Source organism: Eucalyptus grandis, chromosome 7, assembly GCF_016545825.1.
Source record: "Eucalyptus grandis isolate ANBG69807.140 chromosome 7, ASM1654582v1, whole genome shotgun sequence".
Lineage (NCBI taxonomy): Eukaryota > Viridiplantae > Streptophyta > Magnoliopsida > Myrtales > Myrtaceae > Eucalyptus > Eucalyptus grandis.
In genome coordinates, this window is record NC_052618.1 from 58,575,916 (window position 1) to 58,601,872 (window position 25,957).

General features: G+C 41.2%; 4 protein-coding genes across 4 annotated transcripts; 2 read left to right on the forward strand and 2 right to left on the reverse strand.

The window, feature by feature from the left end:
- Positions 1–1,431: 1,431 nt before the first annotated feature.
- On the reverse strand, positions 1,432–11,115 carry LOC104454558 (RNA helicase aquarius). Its single transcript, XM_010069453.3, has 14 exons — positions 10,600–11,115; positions 9,962–10,051; positions 9,693–9,755; positions 9,430–9,516; positions 9,132–9,284; positions 8,853–9,013; positions 8,264–8,498; positions 8,015–8,125; positions 5,795–6,853; positions 5,444–5,704; positions 5,171–5,356; positions 3,679–4,833; positions 2,737–3,087; positions 1,432–2,201 (listed from the first exon to the last, which is right to left on the reverse strand). The coding sequence occupies exons 1-14, from the start codon at positions 11,044–11,046 to the stop codon at positions 1,866–1,868; spliced, it is 4,695 nt and encodes a 1,564-aa protein (XP_010067755.2). The 5' UTR covers positions 11,047–11,115; the 3' UTR covers positions 1,432–1,865.
- A 1,009-nt stretch (positions 11,116–12,124) lies between these two features.
- On the forward strand, positions 12,125–14,763 carry LOC104454559 (xanthoxin dehydrogenase). Its single transcript, XM_010069454.3, has 2 exons — positions 12,125–12,332; positions 13,645–14,763. The coding sequence occupies exons 1-2, from the start codon at positions 12,289–12,291 to the stop codon at positions 14,441–14,443; spliced, it is 843 nt and encodes a 280-aa protein (XP_010067756.1). The 5' UTR covers positions 12,125–12,288; the 3' UTR covers positions 14,444–14,763.
- Positions 14,764–18,623: 3,860 nt separating this feature from the next.
- Positions 18,624–22,053, forward strand: LOC104454560 (calmodulin binding protein PICBP). Its single transcript, XM_010069456.3, has 2 exons — positions 18,624–21,560; positions 21,649–22,053. The coding sequence occupies exon 1, from the start codon at positions 18,980–18,982 to the stop codon at positions 21,539–21,541; it is 2,562 nt and encodes an 853-aa protein (XP_010067758.2). The 5' UTR covers positions 18,624–18,979; the 3' UTR covers positions 21,542–21,560; positions 21,649–22,053.
- A 438-nt stretch (positions 22,054–22,491) lies between these two features.
- Positions 22,492–24,350, reverse strand: LOC104454561. Its single transcript, XM_010069457.3, has 5 exons — positions 24,220–24,350; positions 23,671–23,773; positions 23,374–23,495; positions 23,173–23,294; positions 22,492–23,034 (listed from the first exon to the last, which is right to left on the reverse strand). The coding sequence occupies exons 2-5, from the start codon at positions 23,771–23,773 to the stop codon at positions 22,725–22,727; spliced, it is 657 nt and encodes a 218-aa protein (XP_010067759.2). The 5' UTR covers positions 24,220–24,350; the 3' UTR covers positions 22,492–22,724.
- Between the last annotated feature and the right edge of the window lie 1,607 nt (positions 24,351–25,957).

A 25,957-nucleotide genomic window follows, 5' to 3' on the forward strand; every position in this document is an offset into this window, starting at 1 on the left:
CGATTCTCTTATCTGCTGGCTAACGAAGATGAAATAAATTAATATGTAAGGGGTTAAGTGTTCTTAGTTCTTTATTTTTTCTAGTTTGGCCAATTTTTGGTCCGTTGGGGCCACAAAAACTAATAGGTTGCTCCACAAGAGACACCAACGCCACCCCCATTGACAGCTAATTTTTCTGGATTACATTCCTCCATACCAGAAAGCAACAGAATGGCTGAGGCGGTGGTCGGAGCATTTCTCTCTGCTTCACTTCAGGTGTTGCTTGACCGAATGGCTTCCCAAGAGATTCTGAGTTTTGTCCAGGGAAGAAAAGTTGTTGATATTTTGCCAAGGAAGCTGAAGATAACTCTGCGTTCTGTGAATGCAGTGCTTAAAGATGCAGAAGAGAAGCAATTTGCTGACACGTAAGTCAAGAAGTTGCTTCATTCACGAGCTTAAAGATACCATGTATGATGCAGAGGACCTAACAAGATCACAACTGAAGCCTTGCAAAGCAAGCTAGAAGTCCGGCACCGGATGGGCCTAAGAGAGGTGCATGACATTCTCTTTACTACACTAACTCGTTCGAAAAGAGAATAGGACCCAAGGTAAGAGAGATTCTCGATAGGTTACAGTTCATTGTAGCAAAAAAAAAAAAAAAAATTATATATACATTATCAATTTTGAAAGAGATAGCTGAACCTAAAATGCAACAAGGATTACCCACTACTTCATTAGTGGACGAGTTCGATGTACATGGCCGAGATGGTGATAAAGAGGCAATAGTGAAGATGTTAGATATTGATCCGGAAATGATAACTGCTTATCTGTGATTCCCATGGTGGGTAAGCGTGGGTTGGCAAGACAACCCCAGTTCACTTCGTGTATAATGACCAGAGAGTCAAGGGTGGTTTGACATAAGAATGTGGGTTTATGTGCCAGAAGAATTCGATGTTCTTAGATTCACGAATGTGGATAGTTGTTAATTCAAAGACGGCCATGCATTGGTGCTGCTTAGGCTCCTGATTTCAGCTCGCGTGTTTGCTTGATCTGTGAAGATGGAGTTGTAGTTTATTTATAGTCTGGAACTGATAGTAGCCCACTTCCTCTTTCGTGATAAATAGATAAATGGAAAAGTAAAGTGGAAGCAAGTTACTCCAAACTTGAGAAGCATACGATTAGGCTCCATCGCATACATTAATCTCGCCCTCTTTCAATAATACTCCATGAACATGAATATATATCTCAATGAAACTGACCAGATTTCATCAATTTATCAACTCGCCAAGATTCGCCTACGTCAATTTACAACCCAACATCATGCTGGATCCCAGCTCATAAAACTGCGTCATTTTGCCCTTCAACTCGGTTCATGCAGTTGGCAGTTCCAAGGGAAACCGAAGATGCACGACCGAAGAAGAATATCTTCCACAATGACAAAAAAAACCGAAGGAAGAAAAAATCGAATTTCTTCAGATGATTATTGGCGAAACTTCGGAAACCAAGCCATGGAGAAGCAGAAATCAAAAGAAACAACATTGTCAAAGCTCAAAGATTGGCTGCATCTAATATTACCAAGATCGATAATTAGGTGCTGTACAGCAGAAACTATGCTACAATTTCTACCCTGGACCCTGAGGATGCACTTCACAATCTCTTCCAGTACGGTATTTCAAAATCGCCACGTGCTCCCTTGGGAACAGAGGACATTACATATTTAACTATTTGATGGTGTTCTCGAGAAACTGCTCATCTCGTCTACAAGTGGAGCCGACTATGAGAAAGAGGGTCAACCGTATCATTCCAACTCTCCGGGAACTGCTCCTTGACACTGCCGGATAAAAGGGGCAGCGGATCTTCAACCATAAATGGATTCATACAACAGACTACTCCTGCATCTTTGTCTCATCATTCGAGCTCTCTAGCATGTCTCCATTTCCATCAGATTTATGGACTTCCGGCTCAGTTTCCCCTTTCTGTTGACTCTGTAGAGATAATTCTCCATCTTTCTCATTAACAGGATCATGGACTGCTGCACTATCCTCTTCATTATTGGTGAGAATATTTCCGGATGTGTTGCTCGGAGGCACAGGCGTGCTAGCATTCTCAGTTTCCTGTGATGATGTTGAAATCATATGGTCATTAGGAGCTCCATTGTCACTCACGGCACCAGCTGCTTGTTCAGAATGGGCCATATATTGATCCCATTGGGGGTTCCTCACCTGCACACGGAACATGGGAAAGTGGAGATCATGTTTAGCTTCTCTGCGATAAAAATAAACTGAGAACCAGCTCATGAGAAACAGAAAATCCTAAAACTAAGTTCTGCAAATCTCCTATTGGAATGAAAACTAAAGCAAGAAGCAATAGTTGATTTCGAGCTTGCTTCAATTTTCCAACTAGATTTTCTCGACAGTCATTGTCTAATGCTATTCACCAATTTAGTCTCGCCATTAATCGAAGTGCCACGGCTTGCATTAGTTTATATTTCCCAAAACTATAATACTTAAATCTCAGGAGCTCTCCAATAAATTATAGAAATGTCATTTGGTAGCACCAGTTCTCTCATCCCACAATTAAAATTTAGATTAAGGGTGCTCCTACATAATCATAAAGAAAAATACAAACAGATATCTATAGCCACAAAATGCTCCATGGCAGCGACTTAAAGAACTCAACGTCTTCAGTATTAAGGCGCCAAAAAATGCCCGTACTTTAATTGCTCAATTGCAATGTTGTGAAGGAAGAGATAAATACCTGATAAATCCGATATATCTTATCCATGACAATCCTGCTCATCTCCTCAACACCACTGACTAGATACCTATCTCTTGTGTCTCCAACGTGCCGATCAGTATATGATGTATCCTCATAGAGATTTAGAGCAAGATGATCAGGCCTTTGAAGTAGTAGCCGGAATGTTGGCTGTAGCTCATAGCATTGCTCAAACAAGGAGCGGCGACAAAAAACATACAACCCAAGTCGGGCGCGAGACATGGCGACAATTAATCGTCTAACATCACGAAGGTGTCCAACAAAGCGGGTACGCACAAGAGACAGCAAGATGAAATCATTTTGCTGACCCTGGAACTTATCAACTGTAGTGACCTGTTGAAAGCGCGAGAGAATGGTGAATTATCATTTCAGGGATTTATTTATAACTGGACAGAGGAATAGAAGAGAATTCTAAATACTGTTGCCTTTGCATCACATTCATTGATCAATCCTGCAAGGTACTTTGAATAACTAGATGAGGAAAGTATATTTCATGCTTTTAACCCAAGTTTACCAACTCATCCCAAACTTCTGTAAATATACTCTTTCACTAATTGAGATTTCGACGCATATGACAGGAAAGAACAACGGAGTGAAACATGGAGGACAAATATCACTGAACATCCCTTTCCAGAGTATTGCCACTCACAACAGTTCGGCATAGCAAACAATCTTTTCACAGATACGTTCATCAAATTTGTTATTATACAAGCAAATCTGACAGAAAAAAGGTGCGGTCCACTGCAAAATTGTAACAGCATTCCATGAATCTAACTAAAAAGAAATCATCACATGAAACCATCAAGCAAGTTTTTTTGTCACTAAAAGAAAATCTAGTATCAAGGACCAAACTTAACAATTTCAATTAATTCATTGAAACATGTAAATAAACCATCACAGAAGTCACAGCCAGTCATGGCTTACCTTGCTGGGAGGACCGATGAAGTCATAAGGAACACATCGTCTGTTGATAACATCACGGATCAAAAGTTTCTGGCCATTGTAAGTTGTCAAGATGGAAATCTTATTTGCTGGGTACCCCAGTAAGCGCATGTACATATAGACACTAACTACATATTCAGCCTCTCCTTCATTTTGATAGAACCATGGCGAAGGGGCACTCTCACCTCTCCCATGGTAATCAGGCACATCAATTAATTGATAATCATAAGTGAACCCAGCATTTGCTTTGTGGAAGATGGCAGCCTCCTTTAGGAAAGGAAGATCTCCCAAATCACGGTACCTCCAGTTATAAAGCTTGGCAATACTTGGCCGGGCTCTACCCTGCGCATTAAGCTCAATGTAGGGTATCCCCAGACGAACAAACCTAGTGAAGAGGCTCTGATCCATGTGGCTATACTTCTGGAAAGCCATATTCTTTACAACTGGAGGCAACTGATGGTGATCACCAATCAATATACAGCGTTTAAGGCGTGCATAACCATCTTCCTGCCTCTGAAGCAACATTGGGATGAAAGTCTCAATTTCTAGTATTTGGGCACTTTCTTCCATCAATAAGTTGTCATACTTGAAACCTAATTGAAGAAAATCTTTCCTTTTAAGGGCCGCATGAGTGCAAGTCATTGCTACAATCTTTGCCTGCTTGGTCATCAGGTAATTTGCTCGATCAGCTGTTGACTTGAGCAATTCAAATGCCCTACACTCTTCAAGCTCCTGAAACATGGTTTTAAGATGGCAAAAGCACCCTTTCGCAGCTCGCATGTCCTTTTCAAATGACTGACCAGTAAAAACAGGCTGAGGAGTGTCAGAGAAGAACTCCTTAAAGGGGAAGCGATCTCGAACAAATGATGGTTTATCTTCATTATCAGCACATGCAGCAAGAAATTGCTCCCAACGTGAATATACATGGAGCAACCAAAAGTAACCAGCTGTTTCACAAGTGTAACCCACATCCTCAGGCAGTCCAAGAGATCTTGCAAGCCTTTCCACTTCACTAAGCAATTCTAATCGCCGAACAAGCATCGCATTGACACGACCTTGCCTGCTGAAGTCCAGATCAGTTGCCAGTTCTTGTTCTCCTTGACCTAGCCGAAGAAGATAGCGTGCAGGCACATCCCTCTGTAATCAACAAGGATGTCAATTGAAATCAATTTATATTTCGACTATAGAAGTCAATTTAAAACTTCACTGAGATCAAAGTTGCAAATATCCAAAAGCACAAATTAAATGAAAGTGCGACAAGCAGCAATAGACACCGAGGATAGGGATCTCCAATTTTGATGAGATGTGATTGCATAGGCTGGGTGCATGCACCTTAGGTCTAATTGCACCACTCAATAGTAAGCCCCATCGTGTGAAGCGTGCGCCCACAAAATTTAACTGTTAAAATGGAAGCAGTGCATGTACTCGGTCCATAGAAGACTCTTTCCATCTTGATATGGTTGTGAAAGCTTACCTCCATAATCTTCTCAAATAGGTCATTAAGAGCCTGATTTGAATGAGTGATTATCAATGTTCTCTGAGAAGGACAATTGTGATAAAGAACATTCAATATCTGCACTGCTGTATCAGTCTTTCCAGTACCAGGTGGACCAACAACCATCGTCAGTCCTGGTTGGATGCCTGAGATAATTGCCCCAACCTAAAACAGTAAGACATGAATCAATCAGCATAACATTCCTCTGACTTTTGGACCTCCTAATCTGGGGTAAGAAAAAAAATTCACTACCTGTGTAGGTGTGAATCTAACAGAATTTTGCTTTGGCTGATCTTGGGGATAAGGACCTGGATCAGGGGGGATATAAGCTTCAACAATGAGATTTTCCTTTTCAGAACCAGCATCTGCCACATTAACATCATCCATTGAAGTATCAGATTTCCTGTTCCCTGGAAGAGCATGGGTATTGGATTTCAAAGTCCTTGGAAGTCTTATGCGAAAAGGGGGTTTTGGTAGGGAGTTTTCCGAGCCATCTGGATTTACAAAGGACACCTAAAGCCAGGATTGGAAAAAAACTGTTACTAGATGACATTTGAAAATGTTTCACCAAAACAAGAAGAAAAGATCATCTTGATAACTGACCTCATATTCCGAGAAACTCTCTTTTAAATGGTTTGCATCCAGGAAAGTATCCTTAAAATCTACAACATCAAGAAGATCAGGCATATTAGTCCACTGTGCTGCAGAAGGATTCCCATAGCCCAGAAATATGTTGTGCAACCACTCAGGAACAATGCAATATTCATTCATAAGGTCCCTTATTGATTCCAATATTGCCTTGAAGTTGTTTTCCTTGGGTTTTCTCCTCATCAATATATTAAACGTGCCATAAACATCCTCTGAACCTTTCTCTGCAATATCAGTGACATCCATATGGTACTGCGCTGCATCCAGAGCAACAGTAACAGTCCTCAATTCACCCTTTGGGGGCTTCCACTCATCCCGTTTGATTCTTCCTGTAAAATCATTCATAAGAGTTCCGTCTTCATCACGGATCTCAATAATTTCACATCCCCTCACATACTGAAGGCCAAGCCTCTGTGGCACACTAGCCTTTGACGCTTCCTCTGCACTAAGAGGCTCAAATGAGGGGCGGATGGAGAGCAAAAATAGGACATCATGCTCTTTGAGGGCATTCCACTCTGATCTTACTTGAGCTCTATAACTGGAAATGCTAAAAGTTACTGCCGCTGTCACAGACGCAGGCTTAACCTCGCCAATATTCGGCTGCTTTACCTCTGTCATCTTAAATTCTTTGATTGGCACAGCCATCCTTGACCAACCACGGAATGCAGTTTCTCCTTCATTATTGATGTATGCAAGGAGGTGAGGCACAGCCTCCTGAATATCCTCGCGAATCTCATATGTGGACTCAAGACGAAAGAGATTAAAATTTCTTAGAAGATAGTCATGGAGTGTCAGGAACTGTAAATTGAGTTTGGGAAGAGCCAGACAACCTTCCCCTGAGTAATTTATACTAGGTACAAGACTTTCATCCCACATGATCTGCTCATTAGGGTAGAGTGGCAGCGCATTTATAGCTTCTTTCTGAGACTGTTGTTTTCCAAAGTAGGATACCATGACTTCAACAAGAAAATCCACCCTATCTGACCAGGGATCTTCCTTAGAGACCAGCTTAAGCTGCATATAAAAAAGGCACAGGATCAGAGCATGGTTTCCCAGTATAAATACCCCAAGGAGGAAGATATGTCTATGATCACATGGCCAAATATCCCAACCAGAAAAGAGATAAAAATTGCTGTAAGATAGGCATGTGAATTTTTTTTTTTTTAATGTTCTATATGTGTATCAAGTCCAAGAAAAGTACCTTACCAAAAAAAAAAAGTCCAAGAAAAGTACAAGTACACCCAAAACAAAGTGAAAACGATGACATGGCTATAAGCATTTAACATTGGAAGATTCAGCTAATTATAAGAATTAAAATAAGCCTCAGGTCTCAATGTTTTCAACAGTTGCACAATGCCTGTGATGAAGAAGCGCCCCGGACCCTCTGTATAATGACTGTTCAGACCTATTTATTTGTTATTTCTATCACTTCTTTCCTAAGGATGAACCCATTTACCACATAAAATAAAACCTCCATAAAGCTCCTTAAACATGAAATATTTTTGGTGATCAAGCTGCATTTTTTTGAAAAAATAAAATAAAAATCATAGCACATAACCAGAAGTTTTACAATTTAAATCGTGTCAACTTCTAAAATCTTTCTTATATGCCTTTTTTTTTTCCTGAATTCCTGCAAGAACTCATACTCCGATACTCATACACATGCTTAGACAAAGGTTATAAAAGCACTTCAGATACATCACATATATATTTCATAAAACACTTTCTTCTTCGTATGCCAATTAATTATCTTTATTAGCTTCACCTAATTTACAGATGCACTCTATCACAGCATACTTCATGGAACTGGGATCATCATCAATTTAACATAAAAATGTTTTCTGGAATGGCCAATACACATACAACTACGTAAGTGCTGCGTTATTATTCGCTCGATTCCGCTTATGTGTGTTATTCTAAAACTTAGCCCTCAGATAAAGTAACATACAATATGTAGCCTAAGGACTGCATAGCTCAGGCGTTGTCAGCAGTCAACAATTCATCTTTGAGAAAAAGAAGTGAATCTGATGCAACTAAGGACAAGTAGTATGAACCACACCAGATGCCCAGTAAAGTTGATCACTAGATGACAGAAAAAATCAGTACAGGGTAAAGTCAAAGACATAGCCAAAACAAGAAAGAGAGCAATAAGGTTAACATGTAATACTGACAAACCTTGTGGCAGACTAAGTCCCTTAACTCATCTTTGGTAAGTACAGATAATTTCTTTGTGAGATCATTTCTCTTGTGAATTGCACCGATGTTAGCCAATGCAAGTTCACGCAGCTACAGGAACAACAAAGAATCAGAAAAAGTTAGTTGATGAAAGAGAAGATTAAAAGAAAGGAAAGGAGATGAATATCCATCTTTCTCAGGATCCATGAATGAAGCAGCATTTTACATAAAACTGTGGCCATAACAAACCTTGGGGACCTTCTTAAAAGCTAGTAGCTGGAAAGACTGAAGGCGTTCATAATGAGACTGAACCACCTCATCATCTGTCAATTGTGTGCCCACATGGTCATTAATTTCAAAGCCTTCATAGAACTGTAGTAAGTCAACAAGTTGTGCAAAGAGCTTTCCCTTTTCATGTCTATACAGAGCACTTAAATGGCATTTGGCGACAATGGCCACATCTGCCACAAGAGGCCTCAGGTACCTGCTCATCCAAAATGAAAAGAAGGGTGAGGAATGCCGAAGCATAGTGGTAGTAGTAGCATAGTGCTGTCAGCACAAGGCTAACAACATGATTCAGCTGAATATTTCAGAAGAACCCTATGCAACCACCTTAAAGAGCCAACGATAAGAGAGAAGAAAGCCCTTGAACTGATATTTTAATAATTTTCAAGCACCATCCTCATGTTAAGTTCTTTTACAACTATCAAACTTAATTCTTTGCATTGTGATATAAAAAGCTTTCTATAAAACAACCTAGGCAGGTGACAAAAGAAACCACTTATCAATCTGGCAGCAGACTTTGATGAAGCGGACGAAGTAGAAAAAGACCCAATACCTTCTTGTTGGCAGCTGGCTCAGAAGATCGATGAGGAATTCTATAAACCTCTCGCAATATAGGACGGAAGCATCATCAACTCGTCCAAGACTGTAGGCACCAATTGTTCCATCATTCCCATTGTCATCATCTGGTTGGGGGAAAACCTTGAAGTCAAGTACCTAGAATTACCAAACAGGATATAATATATGTACATTATTTTCATTGTGGAGCAAAAGGCAAGGTATCCAGCTAAAATTAGCTATAGGTATATAAGCTCTATTACTTCACAGACAGTACCTCCAAAAACTCCTCCATGAGATTCCTCAAGAAGTTTGACTCCAACTTAGAAGAGGGATCAAACTGCTCACCACGTTTCGCGGCATCCTTGCTCTCTCTCTTTATCATCCTTTTCCATTTTTTAATCAAATCAGGGTTGAGGCAAAGCTCCATCTACAATTGTAAGAAAACCATGTGTAAGCTTCTTAAGATGCCCATCATAATTTCACACACAGCCTCACTTATCCCCAACGGGAATAGCACTTGTAAGTACATAACATAATTATTAAAGATTCACATGGAGCATAGCCAATATTACCTGGAAACGACCAAACGACAAACTGTGCCAAGATTGCAGACTTGCTAATCTCAAAACGGTCTCACTGACCATTTCATCTTCCAAACTCTGCCAGGTGAAATAGCAGGTCAACCAGAAAATATGGCAAGTAATAAGGGTAGTTCTAATCGCGCAGCTCACTAAAAGAAGGATTAAGGGCAATACAACGAAATTCCGTACTAAATGAAGTACGAAATTATGCCCTAATGCCAGCAATTCAAACATCCATGAGAAATGTAACATACCTGAAAAGCATTAATCATGAAAACCAAGTAATTAGTTTTCTCAGGAATACTTAAGTCCCTTCCCTGGAAAAGAAAAAGAAAAATAGGCATATGAGGCAGCAGCAACAAAGCAAGAAAATGATTAAACACAGAATACCAGCCAATTTTCCTAAATTACATTATGAAACATACAGTGGAGTCCCTTTGCATATTACTGGTAGCAGGGCCAAAATCCCCTTAGTGAAGAAAAAGGTTAATTACACGTTACGAATGAATAGAAGGATACAAACCTCCTTAAGACGGAGAACCCTGTCAAGAAATCCCTTGAACTGATCCTTCCGGTCATAAAAGCATGTCCAAGCTGCCACATTCTCTCGAAACTGCAGGAGTCATATATGCATGAATTTATTCAAGTTCAAAGGCACAATTTCTTCGAACAAAGTATAATTTTCCTATATAATGAGGGCAGTGCACATAGCAAAGAAAACCATCCTTGCTGCCTCATCACATTCCTAGCCATTGTCCAAAGAAGTTACCTTGATCAGCTTATTGACTTGGAATTCAGACAAACAAAGAGAAAAGGCTCGAAGTCATATTGCCATTGTTTATCAATTCCACTTTCCCAATTCACAAATAGACGTTCTAAACAGAAAAACCTATAATCAAAAGTTGTCGCTCTTCCTCGTTGCCTCAGATTAACCAGACCAATTATTGAATCTCTCATTGCAAACGGAAAAACCTAACTATGAGAATGCAAGAACCAATCTCTTCATCAATGTCACCTTCTTATCCTACCAGCTCGCGGATGCAGAAAAAACTTACTCGATGCCACACATTATGTTGCAACTACTCGAAAACTAAGTAAACTAAATCACAATCCTCAAATAAGCAAAACCTCTAAAGCTCCAGCAAGCTCCTCGCAACTCACCTTCTCATTGACCATGAGAATCATCGACATGACATGCTCGAACGTCGCGGCCCGCGGGTCGAAATTCGGCCACAGGTAGTTCTCCAGGTACTGGCTCACCTCGAGGATCATGACCCGCTGCAAGGGCACCGGCTTCCGCCCGCCCTTCACCACCAGCTCCGTCTCGTAGATGTCCTTGACCAGCTCCAGGTCGAAGGGCCTCCCGCCCCCGCCCTCCGCCTCACCGCCCCCCGCCTCGCCGCCGCCGGAGGAGACGAGCCAGTTGGCGGCGGCGATCTGGGTGAGGCGGTCGCGCTGGATCTCCGAGAGGGTGATGGAGGCGGGGAGGGAGGAGCCGGGCTTGGAGTCGGCCGGCTTGTCGGCGAGCTGGAGGGGCGGCTCAACCGGGTACTCGGCGACCCGATGGCGCTTGAAGTCGTAGGTGCCGGTGCCGTACACCTTCGTCATTTTTCGCCGGAGAGAAGAGAGAGAAGAAGAAGAAGAAGAAGAGCGAGGGTTTATGGTGGTGGAGAGGCCGAGCCCTCCGCCTTGTCTCGAAGGCGGCGAAGAGGAGTTCTTGGATCCTGAGGACGGTTTTGGCCCTCGGAGTCGGTGGTTTTTACGTCAATGCCACTGGTTAGTGGTTTCAAGTGATTTTTTTTTGTTTTGTTTTTTTTTCATTTCTCTTATTAATAGTTATTCTTTTTAATCCGGGAAAAAAATTGCCAGGGGAAGAAATTTCAGTAAATGATCAGAGGCTTTGTAAAATTCGAAAAGCACAATCTCAACTTACAAAAAAAAAAAAATGGCTTCACTACATATATACTTCAATTATTCCATTAAATTTTGACTATTTTATGGCGGGAATGAAAAATTTCCTTGTATACCATATATTTTTAATCATATTAATTGACTTTTAACATCAAATTATAGCTGTACTCGTTGATTAGTCGAGTTGTGGGAAAAACTAATCCGAACACTAATTATGGCTAAAAGGAAAGAAATACATAGTTTTCTTATGTATTGCTTACAACGAATTACAAATCTCTTAATACGGGTAGGAAAAGTGACAAAAAAAACTTCAGAACATGAGTTATTAAGTGAAAAGCTTAAACTTTTATGAGAAAATGACATAAATAATTAATGAATTTTGGCCCAGTAAGTAATATGGTCAATAAACATCTCAATTTATTTGATATGGTCTTTCAATTAGTCCTTAAAATATACGAAAATGTTCAATTTTAACATTTCATTAATTCAAATTTTAAGAACAATATTAGACATTTTTATAGAGTTTAAGGATTAAATTGAATATGTATTAAAATTTCACGAATCACTTTGAATGAATTTAAAAAAAAAACGATACTTACATTGAGTTGAATTTTATATATCATGTTCACAACAGGTCAAAATTTAGGGACTGCATACGTGTCATTATTCCAACCTTTATTACACTGAGGAAGTGGACTTCAATGATGACCAATGAATTGGTCAGTGTCATCTATCGAAGGAATGAACGATGATGTAAACGGCAAGGGAGAGAGAGAGAGAGAATATACTCGTAGGGGTGCGGACCGTATTGCGTGTCGAACAGCTATTTCAAGTAAATTGACAGCCATTAAAAGAGTGACTGGCAGCGGCTCTTCTCGCTCGGTCTCACTCCCGTCAAACGCGAACCGAGAACAGATCGAAGAAAAGAAGCTCACAACCATGTCCATCTCCGACTCTGGCCGCTCTTCGCTTTCCTGCCAAAGGTAATTCGGATGAAGCTACTCCTCCCGCAATCTCTCTCTCTCTCCGGGAATGGGAATTTCTCGTTTTGGGTCTGTTTGACTTTCTGCTCTCGAGGCAAGAATCAAGATCCCTTTTTGTGAAATCTCTCGGTCTTTTTACGTGGGTTTTTTCTCACCGAATATCGTTTTCTCATAAATGGGTACGGCTGTTTTGCCTTTAATAGCAATCCCGTGGCTTGTGGGCTTTTGATCTGCATCTTCTTACCGTCTTGAGGATGTATCTTTTCCTTTTATTCCAAGCCCAACCTTACGTTCTGGTTCATGGGTAGCTCGATGTTCTATCTGGGTTTCCTTTTTTTCTTTTTCTTTTTTAAACATTTGATTTGTATCGGCCGAGATCCTGTCTGGACTTCGCTTCATCAGTAGCTGGAGCCACTGCGGCGATCAGTCTGCTTTTGTAGTCGTTGACTAGAACTAGTGGTAGGAGTGAAGTTGCTAATGTCGTGTATTGGCATTCTGTCTTATGACAGTGAAATTTTTGTCCCGATTTCTTGCTGTTTTAACTGTAATGGTGTGCGCTAAACATGTCATGCCCCCATAATAGGTCATCAAAGAGAGCTGCTTCGGCCCTCGTTATCGGAAAACTACTATCTACCAGTGTAGCTATTGACTGCTTAGAATGCCTTATGAATCAGCTTCTGTTGTTAAAAAGAAAGAAACGATGTAATTCAGTTGTTCTGAGCATGTCAGCCTTGCCAAGCAGATGAGTACTACTGATGTGTTTGTACCCAACCGTGGATTCAATCGGTGGATGGTCTACTGCGCAGTTCTCCCGTACCTACCCACATTTCCTACTTTCCGCCTTCCGTTCTGGGTGCTAAGATGTCATGTAGGAGTAAAGCGTTGCACATCCACTCCATAAATTTACATTTGCCATGTGTTGAACAGTTAATCAATTGGTCGCGATTTTCTCTGCAAGGTCAATAAACATATCATGTTCATGCTACTATTGCCAAAAGTCAAGAGTCGAGGCCGGATTGTATCTTCCAGTAACAGTAGAAAAGAGATGATATTGTTTCCTCTATCGAGGCAAGAAGTTTCTTTCTTGCCTTAAAGTCCTTAAAGGCAACCGTCTCTCATTTATAATTCATGTAGTTGAATCCTATTGCTCGTTTGGGATTCATGTAGATGGGAAACCTATTCTCCTTTTCTGATGTTTAGCTGTCCTTTGAAAGGTTCTTTCTCTCATTTTGCAACTCTGTTTCCTTGGTCCCCTTAACTGAACAGGAGTCCACACTGTTTTGCTTCACTACTGATGCCTTTACATTCTCAGATTACATGGGAAGGTTGCCTTGGTCACCGGTGGAGCAACTGGAATTGGAGAGAGCATTGTGCGCCTATTCCACAAGCATGGTGCGAAGGTTTGTATCGCCGACGTGCAAGATAACCTGGGTCATCAGGTCCTGGAATCTCTTGGTGGGGAACATAGTGTTTCCTATGTGCACTGTGATGTCACCCTTGAAGATGATGTTCGCCGTGCAGTCGATGGAACAGTCAGTAAATTCGGTACGCTCGATGTGATGGTCAACAATGCTGGGACATCTGGCCCGCCATGTTCAGACATCCGTAATGTAGAATTGTCTGATTTCGAGAAGGTGTTCGATTTAAATGTGAAAGGGGTTTTCATCGGAATGAAGCATGCCGCCCGTATTATGATCCCGCAGAAGAGCGGTGTCATAATTTCTATAAGCAGTGTTTGTAGTGTCATAGGGGGCTTGGGCCCACATGCGTACACCGGGTCCAAGCATGCCGTTGTGGGGCTGACCCAAAATGTCGCGGCCGAGCTGGGAAAGCATGGGATACGCGTGAACTGCGTCTCTCCCTATGCAGTTGCGACAGGCCTGGCAGTGGCTCATTTGCCCGAGGAGGAGCGAACTGAAGATGCCATGGTGGGCTTTCGCTCCTTCGTCGCTAGGAATGCCAACTTGGAGGGAGTCGAGCTGACAACAGGCGATGTGGCGAACGCGGTCCTCTTTCTGGCCAGTGATGACGCGAGGTACGTGAGCGGGCTTAATCTCATGGTAGATGGGGGTTTCACATGTTCGAATCACACTCTCCGAGTCTTCAGATGATCAATTTGGGACTTATGCACTGTGCATACCATGCTGCATCCTGCCTCAATTGTTGTTACTTGGATCTTGGTGGGTTGTTTCATCAGGTATGGATCAAGGACCAACAGGGTGCACTGGATCTTAGCATGGCTAAGGGTATTTATGAGGCCTTTGCTTCTGCCCCACTTGTTGAAGATGAATTCGAATTGTTTTCCTTTACCATTCGCACATTTCCTGATCTTTGTTTTGACCTGCAATGACTTCTGTAATAAAGGGTCAACTATCGTGCAATATCAGCACCCGTGTAATATTAAGTGTAGTCGTGATTAGTGTTTTGGCTCCGGCTCTCTTTGCCATCTCTATATCATGCTCAGCCACGGAAGAGGGCAAGCAAAGTCCCCGTTCCCTCTCCCAGAATTTGTCTTGGGATGGAAAATTGGAAATCAGCTGAAGTTATACAATAAAAGGATGGAAAAAACCACCAAAAATCCCAAACTTTACTCGAAGTGACAAATTTACCTTGAACTTTTTTTTTTTTTTTGTGACATGAAAAACTCCGAAGTTTGCCAACCGTGACATATTTACTCCAAACTTTTTTTCGTGATACAAAAAACCTCTGAACTTCTATTAGTATGACACATTTATCATAAATTATAATATATTTTGGTTTTTTTTTTTTACTTTTTAAATTTTTTTCTTTTTTTTCTTCTTCTCTCTTCCCTCCGGAGCCATGACGAAGGGAAGCCGACGTCCGTTGGAGGGCAAGGGTCGCCCTTGCCAAAGCTAGCTAGGGTCGCCCTCGCCCGACACAGGCGAGGGTGGCCCTCATCATTGTCGGGCCCTAGCCAGCCTAGGCGAGGGCGACCCTCGCTCGACATCGGCGGGCGACCCTCGCCGACATCGCGAGGGCGACTCTCGCCAAATGCCGGCTTCCCTCTGCCAGCTCTGCCATGACCGATGGAGGGAAGAGAGAAGAAGAAAAAAAAATAGAAAAAATAAGACGAAAATGCCCTTGATTGGATAAATGTGTCGCAATTTGTAAAGTTGGGAGTTTTTCATGTCACAAAATAAAAATTGAGCTAAATTTGTTTGAGTAAAGTTTGAAGTTTTTGGTGATCTTTTCCCTAAAAGGAATAAAATAAATGACATATACTTAATTTTTAATGGAAATGAAACAATTTCATGCCAAAAGTTATTCCAAATAATTGTAATATAAAAAATTTGTATTAAAAAAAGAGAAGGAAAGAAAGAAAGAAATCTTAGGGCGTGTTTGGTAACGTTTCGTTCAAAAATTATTCTAGGAAACGAAATAGAAAAAATTATTTCTTACATTAGGGAACAATTTTGACCAAAAATACGCATTTGGTAAATTTGTTCCGGGAATAAAAAATGAACAGAAACACGTTTGGTAAATTTATATTCTTTTTTAGTTTCTTTTAATTTTTTAATATTTTTATTTTATTTTTCCTTTTTCCTTTCTTTTTTCTTTTTTTTTCTTTTTGGCCCGTCGCCGGTCTCGCGATGCTCCGGCGAGGTCGCCGACCCTCGATGGCGTCGCCGGCCCTCGGCAGCTTGGTCACCGGCCATGGCCGAGGCCGACGACCGGCCAAAGAAAAAGAAGAAGAAAAGAGGAAGAAAAGAGAAGAGAAAAAAAAAAATGTTCTTCAAAAGTGTTTATGGAACAAAAAATAACTTTTTTTGTTTCTCATTTCCGTTCTAATTTTGTTCGGGAACAAAAAATAGATTTTGAACAAGTTTGTTCTTTTTTTTATTCCCGAGAACAAAAAAATAAAATTTTTGTTCATAAACAGGAAAAAGAACATTACCATGCAGGGCCTTATTTTTTAACTGCACCAAACCTAATTCATGAGTGGACAAGTGTCACAACAAAAACAAATTTAAAGCATTCCTTTTGATAAGTTAAAGGGTATGGAATTTAAAGTTTGAGTCATAACTACTCCACATAACCTTTTTTGGTAGAAAGTATTGAAAATTGGCAAGCTCATCATTGCAACCCATCAAAATCTTAACAAGTGGTAGTAAGTCTCTTTAAACGAGGTATGCTGTGTTTAGGCAACGCAGCACGATCCGTTTAGAGGGTCGCTCAGGACGTGTGGAAGACAGGTGACCTTCACCATTAAGCCAACCACCTCGGTGGTGAGATGTGCTTTTATCTCGTGGATGTGTATTTATATGCACATCAAACATGAAGCGTATGCCATACGTGGACATACACAAGATTATGCAAAGCCCAGAATGTACAAAACGGCCGACCTGAAGGCCCGATATACAAGCCCCGCAAGACAACGTAACGCAGGTAAGCACGTATAGCCTGTATAACACAAACGTATAATCATAGTACTAATACCAGACAACATTTGGTTAAGTCTATTCTAGCAATTACTTTGACATTCCCTAATCTTATCATCAAGAAAAACCTTGGAAATCAACCCTTCATTGATGTCGTGCAGTCTTCCGAGAAATCATATCAACCCAAACCCGATTTCCTATTCGCGACCCAAAAGACCGCGAAATGATATAAGCATCCATAAAGCTCCCAAAGTGAATATGGTTCCCCCCCAAAAAAAAAAGACAGGATTAAGATTAAGCAGGGCATAAGAATCTCTTCTCCAGTTAAAATAAGAAAAATTAACAAGTTCTTGAGCAACAACTTAACCATGCCTGGTGCTTCCATCAGCTCCAGCCTTTGATATCAGTGGGAAAGAAAGTTGAAGAAACCCATTTTTAAATTACACGCGTGTGGCAAAGGAAGGCGTTCAAAGCACGAGAGCGTCACCGAAAGGCAGAGGGAGATGCTTCAAGTGTCGGCTGGAAAAGCAAAGGAAGATAAGCAATATCTAATCTACTCCGTGGGACATGTATACGAACGGATACGATGAGCCCCCGATTTTGAAATCAAGGAATTTGACAAATTCCCATTGCTATACGTGTCCGTTACATCACTGAAGATGGTTTCTTTCTGCTCTTTCGTCGAGTGACAAGGAATGTCCAATGAGAAGAAAGCTTGTTTTGTTGAATATGATAGGAGGAAAGAGAAGCGGATTCAGGGGGGAAGCGTTGCATCTAAGCTGAATTTAAGATCGTATTTTTCTTTATTTTTCGATAACTAAAGATTGTATCAACTAGTAACAAAAGTTGCCTGTAAAAACTCGAAATATTATGTATTGTCATTCCGATTCTTACGAACCGTTTCTAGATACTGTATAGTTTACGGAGCTACTTTCAAATCAATCACAAAGAATTCTCGAATTGAACGGTAAAAGGATGGGATTGGAAAGGTCGGCGTCCAAGATGTGATGGGAAGAAAAATGGGACAAGTTCGTTGAGAAGAGATAGCGAAATGTTCAATGTCAATGGCCTAAACTAACGAAAAATCGTTTTGAAAGATGGGGTCACAGGCCGGCGAGCGTTCTTGATAAGGGAAATTGAAATTGAAAAAAGGAAGCGTGGGTCAACTTGAATTTTCTTAATCTTTGCTGTTGCTCAGCCTTTTAGAGGGGATGAAAGTTGAAAAAACAGGTCGCAGAGAGCAGGGAAGAGGAGCGTCTGTCTGGATTTGGAGTTTTTCTCACGGTGGATCCCACCACCGCCGACCACCACCACCACCACCGCCCCCGCCCCACTTTTCTTTTTGGAAATTGCCGCCCACCCAGTTGCTTCCGCCTCCGGCTTCCCCAGTCAACAGTGACAATATTCGCATCAAATCAAAAAGAGAGAAGCCTTGCCAGTCTTTTTAAAGCATATACAGTATCAAGACTAGGCATTTTCATCCTTCCCCCGTTCAAGACTGATGTCAAGATCAATGGGTTTTACGTGCTTAGAAGGATCTATGTTGGTTGAACTGACGTTCAAGAAATAAAGAGCATCTGATGCGATCGCAGCATGATAAGCCCTGTGGGCTGTACCTACTGAAAATGAAGGTTTCAAACTACCATACTCGTACCTAATTGCAACATTTTATAATACCCAGTGGACCATAAGAGTACTCCAGAACCATTTCATGCGTGACACAGGGTTCAAACCGCTCTCTACAGTCTTTTTCTGTGGAGTTGGGGGGGCAAACACGTAATTATGAGGACATGGAATAGTCTAGGGCCTCTGTAAGGTGAACCCCACCATTACGGAAAGATCACCACCTTGAGAATTAAGAAACAGAGTGAGAGCCATTCTGCAGATTTCCCAGGGCACACGGACATAGCCAAAAGCAATTGAATCCAAAAGATGCCCTTGTTGAAAGGGTCCCAATAGCGACCCAACTGTACGTTAGTGCATGTCAGCATCAGGCTGCTATCTCAACCCCATTCAAATCCACCAAGCATTGCTCCCAGAAAGAACACATAAGGGCCAACCCACCTCAAGACGCTAAGCTTAACCACAAGGAATATTTTCCTTGTTTGGTTTCCTGGGATTCCGATGTGAAAACTTGCCTTTGGCTTTGTTATCCGAAGCTTCGCCTCCCTGGTACCAAAGCAAAGAACTCTCGTTTTCTTATTCCCCCTGGTTTGTCCGTCCTGGTGGTTATCTTTTCCTTCAAAGATGGTCCAAAGAAAGGTTGCCAGTAAGCTTGGAATCCAAGCTGATCAAATAAAGTCCGAGAAGCTATCGGCAACCCTCGGACCCTCTTCTCATCAGAACCATGATGGCAAAACCAGAGGGACTGACCTGAAAAAGAAGATGAAGAGGTCAAGATCGATGAAGCTCTCCAGCTTTGACGGCTCGAGATCATCTCTCTTCAGGAAGGAAGTCCCGCAACCAGGAAGACCGCCGCCCCGCGACGTTCAGATGTCCGCAGCAACTCCGCAGAAGCAGTCTCCCGTCAAGTTAAAGGGTGCTGTGCCTAACTATATGAAGTCCACCAGCTGTTCAGTTGCGAGAAAGGAGTGCTCTCAGGTAACCTCGCAGACAACCAAAACTGGTTCTGATAGTAAGAATCTGCATAGAAGGACTTCTAGTGCTTCAAAACCAACCCCTGTTTCCTCTGGTAATACATCCCCAGAGAACCTAAAAAGATCATCGAGTTTGAAACTAGTTAGGACTCTAACAAAGACCCCTAGTTTTAAGCCTGCAAGGTCATCAGTCAAAAGGTGTTCCAAAGTAGTTCTCTGTGCAGACATGGATGCACAGAAAGCTACCTGTTCTTCGACTCTGAAGGAGTCGAAGTTTCCTGAATACCTCACGCTTAATCCTGGTGGAACCGAAGCAGAGGGAACTTCAGCGATGAAGGTCTGTCCCTACACTTATTGCTCTCTCAATGGCCATCACCATGCTCGATCGCCTCCTCTCAAGTGCTTCCTTTCGGCACGGAGGCGATTGATGAAGACCCAAAAGAATGCAAAAGTAGTGCCTCTAAGCCCAAATGATGGGCGTATCGATAGTAAAGCTGCCAGTGAGGAGGAAAAAATTGGACTGGAATTTTTCGTAGAAATTTATGCTAAAAATGAAGATGAGAACTCTTCTTCCATTGGAAATGTCGATGATATTAAGGAAGAAATGGTTGAGTTAGAGGGGGGAAGCAAAGATGAAGAAACCGTGATTTCTAGTATGAGTGCAGATAAAGAAAAAGAAGAATATGCAGGTGATGAGCACAGTGATAAGAGACTGTCTGATGCATCCTCATGTTGCGAAGATGATCTTAAGCAAAACTTAGAAGGACGTATGGATGAGAGTGACAAAATGGTGGAAGGTGAGAGCTTATGTGAAGAAAGTGTCGAACTCCTGGAGTCCTGTTCAGAAGATTCGGATATGGAGTGGGATGCAGGAGAATATACTGATTCAGAGCTTGATGGAGAAGCGACCTACTCAACAGAAGAGGATAATCTATCATGTTCAGATTATGAGTATATATCAGAAATAGAAGATCCTACTTTGCACAAGATAGATGCTGTCGCTTGTGAGAATATGGACAGCAATTGGAAGGACATTTCCGATGATCAAGTACTGAAGGAAGGAAAGCATGCAAGCTTTGAGGTCCAAATGCCAAGCCTTGGTATGGAAGTAGAAGGCACAGATGAGGCACCACAGGATTCTGAACCCAGCCACATCTTTGATTACTTAAGCTACAGCGATGATTCATCCAAAGAGGATGAATTTGAAGAAGTGAAAAGCCTCAATGGAAGTGGACCGTCTTCAATAGAGGAGGTCATCGCGGAAGTAAAGTCATCCTTTAAGGAGGATGAAGAAGAAAACATTCCTGGTGCTGACAATACCAATGCCAATGTTCTTTTGAATGCTGTCAGCGATGGATCCGACAGCTTGGACATGATAGGGGATGCCCCATATGATCAGAAGAATACCAAACTTTCCGAAGCGTCTGAGTTTGATGCTTGTCCAGGTTTGACAGAAGATGAGGAGGCACAAGTTCATACGGATCTTACCACCAAGGGTAGCAGCCTCGACGAGGAAATCATTCACAATGATGTCGGAGAGACAACAAAAGAAACAGGGGATAATAATGAATCTGAGTCGGAGGCTACAATCCTAATTCCTGCTCAATCATCCAGACATTCCTGCAAAGCTGATGATGACGCTCCAACACTTGCGGTGGATGATTCTGAGGAGCAGGAAGATCCAAGAACTAAAAGATCTTACCAAGATGAATATTCTGGTGGAGAACCTGACGAAATGGGACGGCAGAAAACTACAGAGACAGATTCAGCAGATTCAATCCTTGAAGAGGACAGCTCCACTAAGACGAAGTCGACAAGGATATATACCAGGTTGAAGAGCAATCATGACGAAGAACCCATAGATATCTGTTTGAAGGGCACGATCAGACGTAAAAGATCCAGTGAGCCAACTGAGGACTCACGAGATTTTATGCCAAAAGAACCGAACTTTCTGCCACTGCCTCCTGAACCAGACACTGAAAGAGTTGATTTGAGGCATCAGATGACGGATGACAGGAAAAATTCAGAGGAATGGATGATCGACTATGCACTCAGACAAACTGTAACAAAGCTAGCTCCTGCTAGGAAGAGAAAGGTAGCACTTCTGGTCGAGGCTTTTGAGAAAGTCATGCCAACTTCAAAGTATGAAACCCATGTCCAAAGCACTTCAGCAAGCTCACCTCATGCAAGGCCCATTCAAGCTTGCAACTGAATAAGATCCCTAAAGCAAGGTAAAAACCTCCGAATGTTCCCTCTACTTGTTTCCCACTTCCAGAAATATCCTTCTAATTCATCTCTATCCCTAATATCCTGCCGCAGGTTATAAGCAACAGCGCGCATTTCAAGCAGATTGAGAAGTTTGGCAGGCACCGCACGCTTGACAGAGCATAACTTGTTCGGCTCTAACATTTGGATCGGGCAGCTTGGGGAGAGGATCATGGGACAAACATTGAACTGCTCCGAAGGCAGGCAAACTCCGACTGTCTACTAGGTGGCCAAAAAAAAAAAAAACTATTGAGTGTTAAGCTTATGACTACATAGGCACTGCCAGTGCAATATATGGAGTTTGAGTTTCCTTTTGTTCGACCAGGAAAAAAAAAAAAGAAAAAAATCTTTCGAATGGGTATCCATGTAGCCTCAGTTGTAGGGGCACTTAGCTCCAAACTCTCGTGACTTGTTCTAGTTGATATTTGTCTGAAAAAATGCATCGCAAGGTCATGGATATACTCTAAATTGGTCCGACAGTTGTTTTGCATTCGCTTACAGTTACAAAAACCTCGGTACTGAACAACAGACAAGGACTTGAGTGTCGCTGACAGAAAACACTACGTTGAAAATTTGCATATTGATAGCTATACTCCCAATGAAAAGAGAATATATACATAGCTATTTGACTTCATACAAGATTTTTAGAGGGTAATGTCACATTATGTTTTAGGAATCGATGACCAGATTTAGCCCATCATCGACCGTAGAAGCAACTCAGAAAGATCAGCTCTACATGAGGTGCTCTCATCACCTGGGAATCAATACCGAGCCTCTGCACAGGCATGCGGACTGTTACTGTTGCCTGTAGAGCAGTTTCTTTCTTTAGTCTTCTTCAAGATGGAAGAAGTTTGTGAAATATCCATTACTAGTCACAGGCGGAATACCACCCTAATATCAATTAATAAAGCCTGCGAAGTATTATCTTCTGCAAACTAGTCATGTCTCTTGGAAAGAACGTACAGCAAAAATTCTCGCACAATGGCATGTAGACCGTCAATGGTCACCAACTAACAAAAATTTACAGTGTAGTTGCTGGTAATATAAACAATATTTCCTAATTACCTATAATATAAATCCTTGTAAAGGTACAAAAAGAACACATCACTGAGAAAGCTATCCCCAACAAGCTAGGGAGACATATCTAATCGAACGTCAATTGCAGGACACTCAATAAGAAGTGATCTTAGTTCTGCAAAATAACTTCCCAAACGACTGGGTTCCAAACTTTGCACCTGGGAACCCGCAGTAAGGCCACTAGCTTCTGCCGCTCTACTTTGTTGTGTTGTTTTGTCAGACATGATTTCATCACTAAATAATTTGAGAGCATCTGGTGTAGAGAGAGAATTAACAGACTTATACAAGTCTTGAAACTTGTCCCTGTGTCCTTGATCTTCCACTAGCCTCTCTTTCAACTCATCAGGAAGGCAAGCAAATGCACTTGATAGGTGTTGCAGATGGTCAAGACAAAAATTTCACACGTCAATGATCAATGTCCCAGAATGTAGCTGGTCAAAACAAATCTCAATGCAATCTAAAAACATCTCATCATCAATTTTCATAACGCTTTTCTTTTACCTGGTGGCACCTTTAACAAGACCCCAGTTGTATCCGATGGGCACTGATTGCTTAAAACCAATATTGAATCCCTCTTGTGCAGAAGCCTCTTTTCCGGCTATTACTCCATCACGATAACCGATCTAGCATTCGACAGATGAAGATTATTCTCATCCAAGAAAAAGAAACACGAGAACTTACAAATTCAAAATTCCATATTACTGTGTAAAATTGATCGTGCCTCCTTTGCCACTCTCTGTCCAAGTCAGATGATTCACCGAATACCTCATCCGAATCATCCCATGCCAATCCATCTTTGTCCAACAAATCAGTCTCATCATTACCTGAAGCAAAACATATAAAGATTCATACTTCTAAAAATCGATCTTTCAAGCCTTGCTCCAGACAAAAGGCCTACAAAGGGACGTGATACTTTTAAGAAATTAGAAATTAACTGACAAAGGTAATGCAAACATATATTTATACCAAAACTGACTAACAGCTACAAACACCTCTTACCAAGAAGTTGGTGGTCATTATGGGCAGCGGAACTAGGACTTAATTCTAGTCGTGAGAATCGCAAACTCTCAGAATAGAGCTCTTCAGCAATGTTATGCTCCATCTACAAAAGGAAAGCAAACATTTTGTACAATTTTGACAGGACATGGCAGTAATATTCACAAAACACACAGCGAAGGCACACTTCAATTTAGCCCCAGCAATAACAGGATAGGAGGAAGACAACAATTGACTATCGATGAAAAAAACTCCCATCACATGAAATACATCGATATACACACACTCGGAACAAATCAAAAGTCGGGGGCCGCGCTATCCAAACTTCGGTTCAGGCAATTTATCAAACAGGTGGAGTGCGTGTCGGCGAAAGGACTCGCGTATCAAATTGCAGGCGCGAGTTATTCCAGAACACCTCAACCAACAAAGATTGGACGCCCAGATCATCCAAGTAGGACTCGTTCAACGTCGATTTCCGAATAATCACAGCCCTTATTTCCGGTAGCAATTCCTTTACGTGTACAAAAACCGTGACCTTTGAAGTAATCGTACCTCTGCTCAGAGCGAGTGTGCGATGGAATCAGCACTCGAAGCTCTGGACACGGCTCGACCGCAGATGAACTGAGATGGAGGTTGAGATAGCGATGAAGATGACGAATGGAGATGGTGAGTGGAGTTCGATTTCTGAGGAACTGAAAATGACAAAACCGAACGAGCTGGGCCTGATGGACCGATTCGAGTGGTTCCGGGCCGCACGAGATGGGCTGATGTAATGGATCTGAATTTGGTCTCTTTTTTATTAAAAAAAAAAAAATTCTATTTTGCATTTATTATTTTTGTTAAAAGAATGCTTAATTTGTGGAGTAATATCCAGGTGTCAACGCACCTGGTTGATGAAGTTGAGGAAACTTTACCGGACATTATTTTTTTTTTTGGAAAATAAAATGAGTTAATCCATTTTCAGGTGTCTTTCAACATCATGCAAACGGAACAACTAGCGACTGCAATAAGGCTTGAAGTTCGAAGGCCCGATCTGTAACTTTTTTTCATAGCTGGGGAGACCATCGTGCATCAGTGCCAAAGTTTTTCCTTTTTTAATTTTTCCTTTTTGGTGGGAATCATTGCCAAAGTTTGGGGTGGGGTAATCTGTTACTTTTTATAGTTCAAGAGCTATTGCGTGACGGTGCCAAAGTCGGGAAAGTTAGGTAATTATTCTTTATGTTTTTTTGGCTAAATCCACTAAAAAAAAACTCCCAATTTGAGCTCCAATCCAAATTCGGCCTCGTACTTGTTTAACGAAATATAGAAAAACTTTATCTTTAATCTCAAATTTGCCTCGCGTCTAAAAATCACCATTTGATTTTCTTTTTTCTTTTTTGGAATTGTCAAAATTAGGACTAATTAGAAGTTCACTATGAGAACTTGCGTGTTCACCAACATCTTCACCATTTCATCGACAGCCTTTCAATGCTAGTACTGATAAGCAATTTATTGCCTCATTCTTGTGCACTAGTGGAGATAACGAAGGAAAAGACCTGCTTTCCATGGATGACATTAGGAAATTCTTGATTAATTATTTTCTGATTAGCCTAATAAAAAGACTACGTTAGGACTGCACATTGATTCCGATTCGCGTAGTAGGTATGAATGTTACTATATTATATTGCGACTGGTGAATTTAATTAGTTAAATTGAGATGAGTGGTTGAGTTACCAACCTTACTAAAGAAATGAGGACGCACTACAGATGCGGTCCTAGAAATTTCGAAGCTTATAAAAGTACCTATAACAGGGTGAGAATTCTAAAGAAAGAGAGCAAGAGCAATTTTTTTTTAAATACTAGCAAAATTCATGTGTGCACAAAAAAAAAAAGAAAAAAAGAGAGCATCTTTTTTAATCTTTAGAAAATCGGATTAGCTTATTGAAGGAAGAGAAAAATTCGATTTAAAATTCCAGAATCCAAGAGGGGTTTATTAGAATGATATGAAATTGTGTTGGCTTTTTAAGTTACCTATCCTTTTTGCTACTTGTCTAATCATATATTTGCTTGATTAAATTGTCTTGAAATGTCATGGGAAAAAATTGAAATTGAAATGTGCTTAGAGTTAGTATGGAAATTAAAATATGAGATGCCCAATAGTTACCAACTTCTTTCTTCTACTTGTCATCATTGGATACAAAAGTCTATGTCACATGTAACCCAAATCGTTTGTACTACATCTGGATCTTTCTGCTGCAAACTGTTCTCCTTTTAATTTTTTAGCCGTTGCTCGGTTGTCATCATCTGGTCA

Coding starts and splice junctions, on each gene's coding strand:
- LOC104454558 (XM_010069453.3), bottom strand. CDS start 11,046: ATGACGAAGGTGTACGGCACCGGCACCTACGACTTCAAGCGCCATCGG. Junction 9,756..9,961: donor GGGTTCTCCGTCTTAAGGAG/GTTTGTATCCTT, acceptor TTTCTTTTCCAG/GGAAGGGACTTAAGTATTCC. Junction 9,014..9,131: donor TCATGGAGGAGTTTTTGGAG/GTACTGTCTGTG, acceptor TGGTAATTCTAG/GTACTTGACTTCAAGGTTTT.
- LOC104454559 (XM_010069454.3), top strand. CDS start 12,289: ATGTCCATCTCCGACTCTGGCCGCTCTTCGCTTTCCTGCCAAAG. Junction 12,333..13,644: donor TCTTCGCTTTCCTGCCAAAG/GTAATTCGGATG, acceptor TTACATTCTCAG/ATTACATGGGAAGGTTGCCT.
- LOC104454560 (XM_010069456.3), top strand. CDS start 18,980: ATGGTCCAAAGAAAGGTTGCCAGTAAGCTTGGAATCCAAGCTGATCAA.
- LOC104454561 (XM_010069457.3), bottom strand. CDS start 23,773: ATGGAGCATAACATTGCTGAAGAGCTCTATTCTGAGAGTTTGCGATTC. Junction 23,496..23,670: donor TAATGACCACCAACTTCTTG/GTAAGAGGTGTT, acceptor GTTTTGCTTCAG/GTAATGATGAGACTGATTTG. Junction 23,295..23,373: donor GGCACGATCAATTTTACACA/GTAATATGGAAT, acceptor GTCGAATGCTAG/ATCGGTTATCGTGATGGAGT.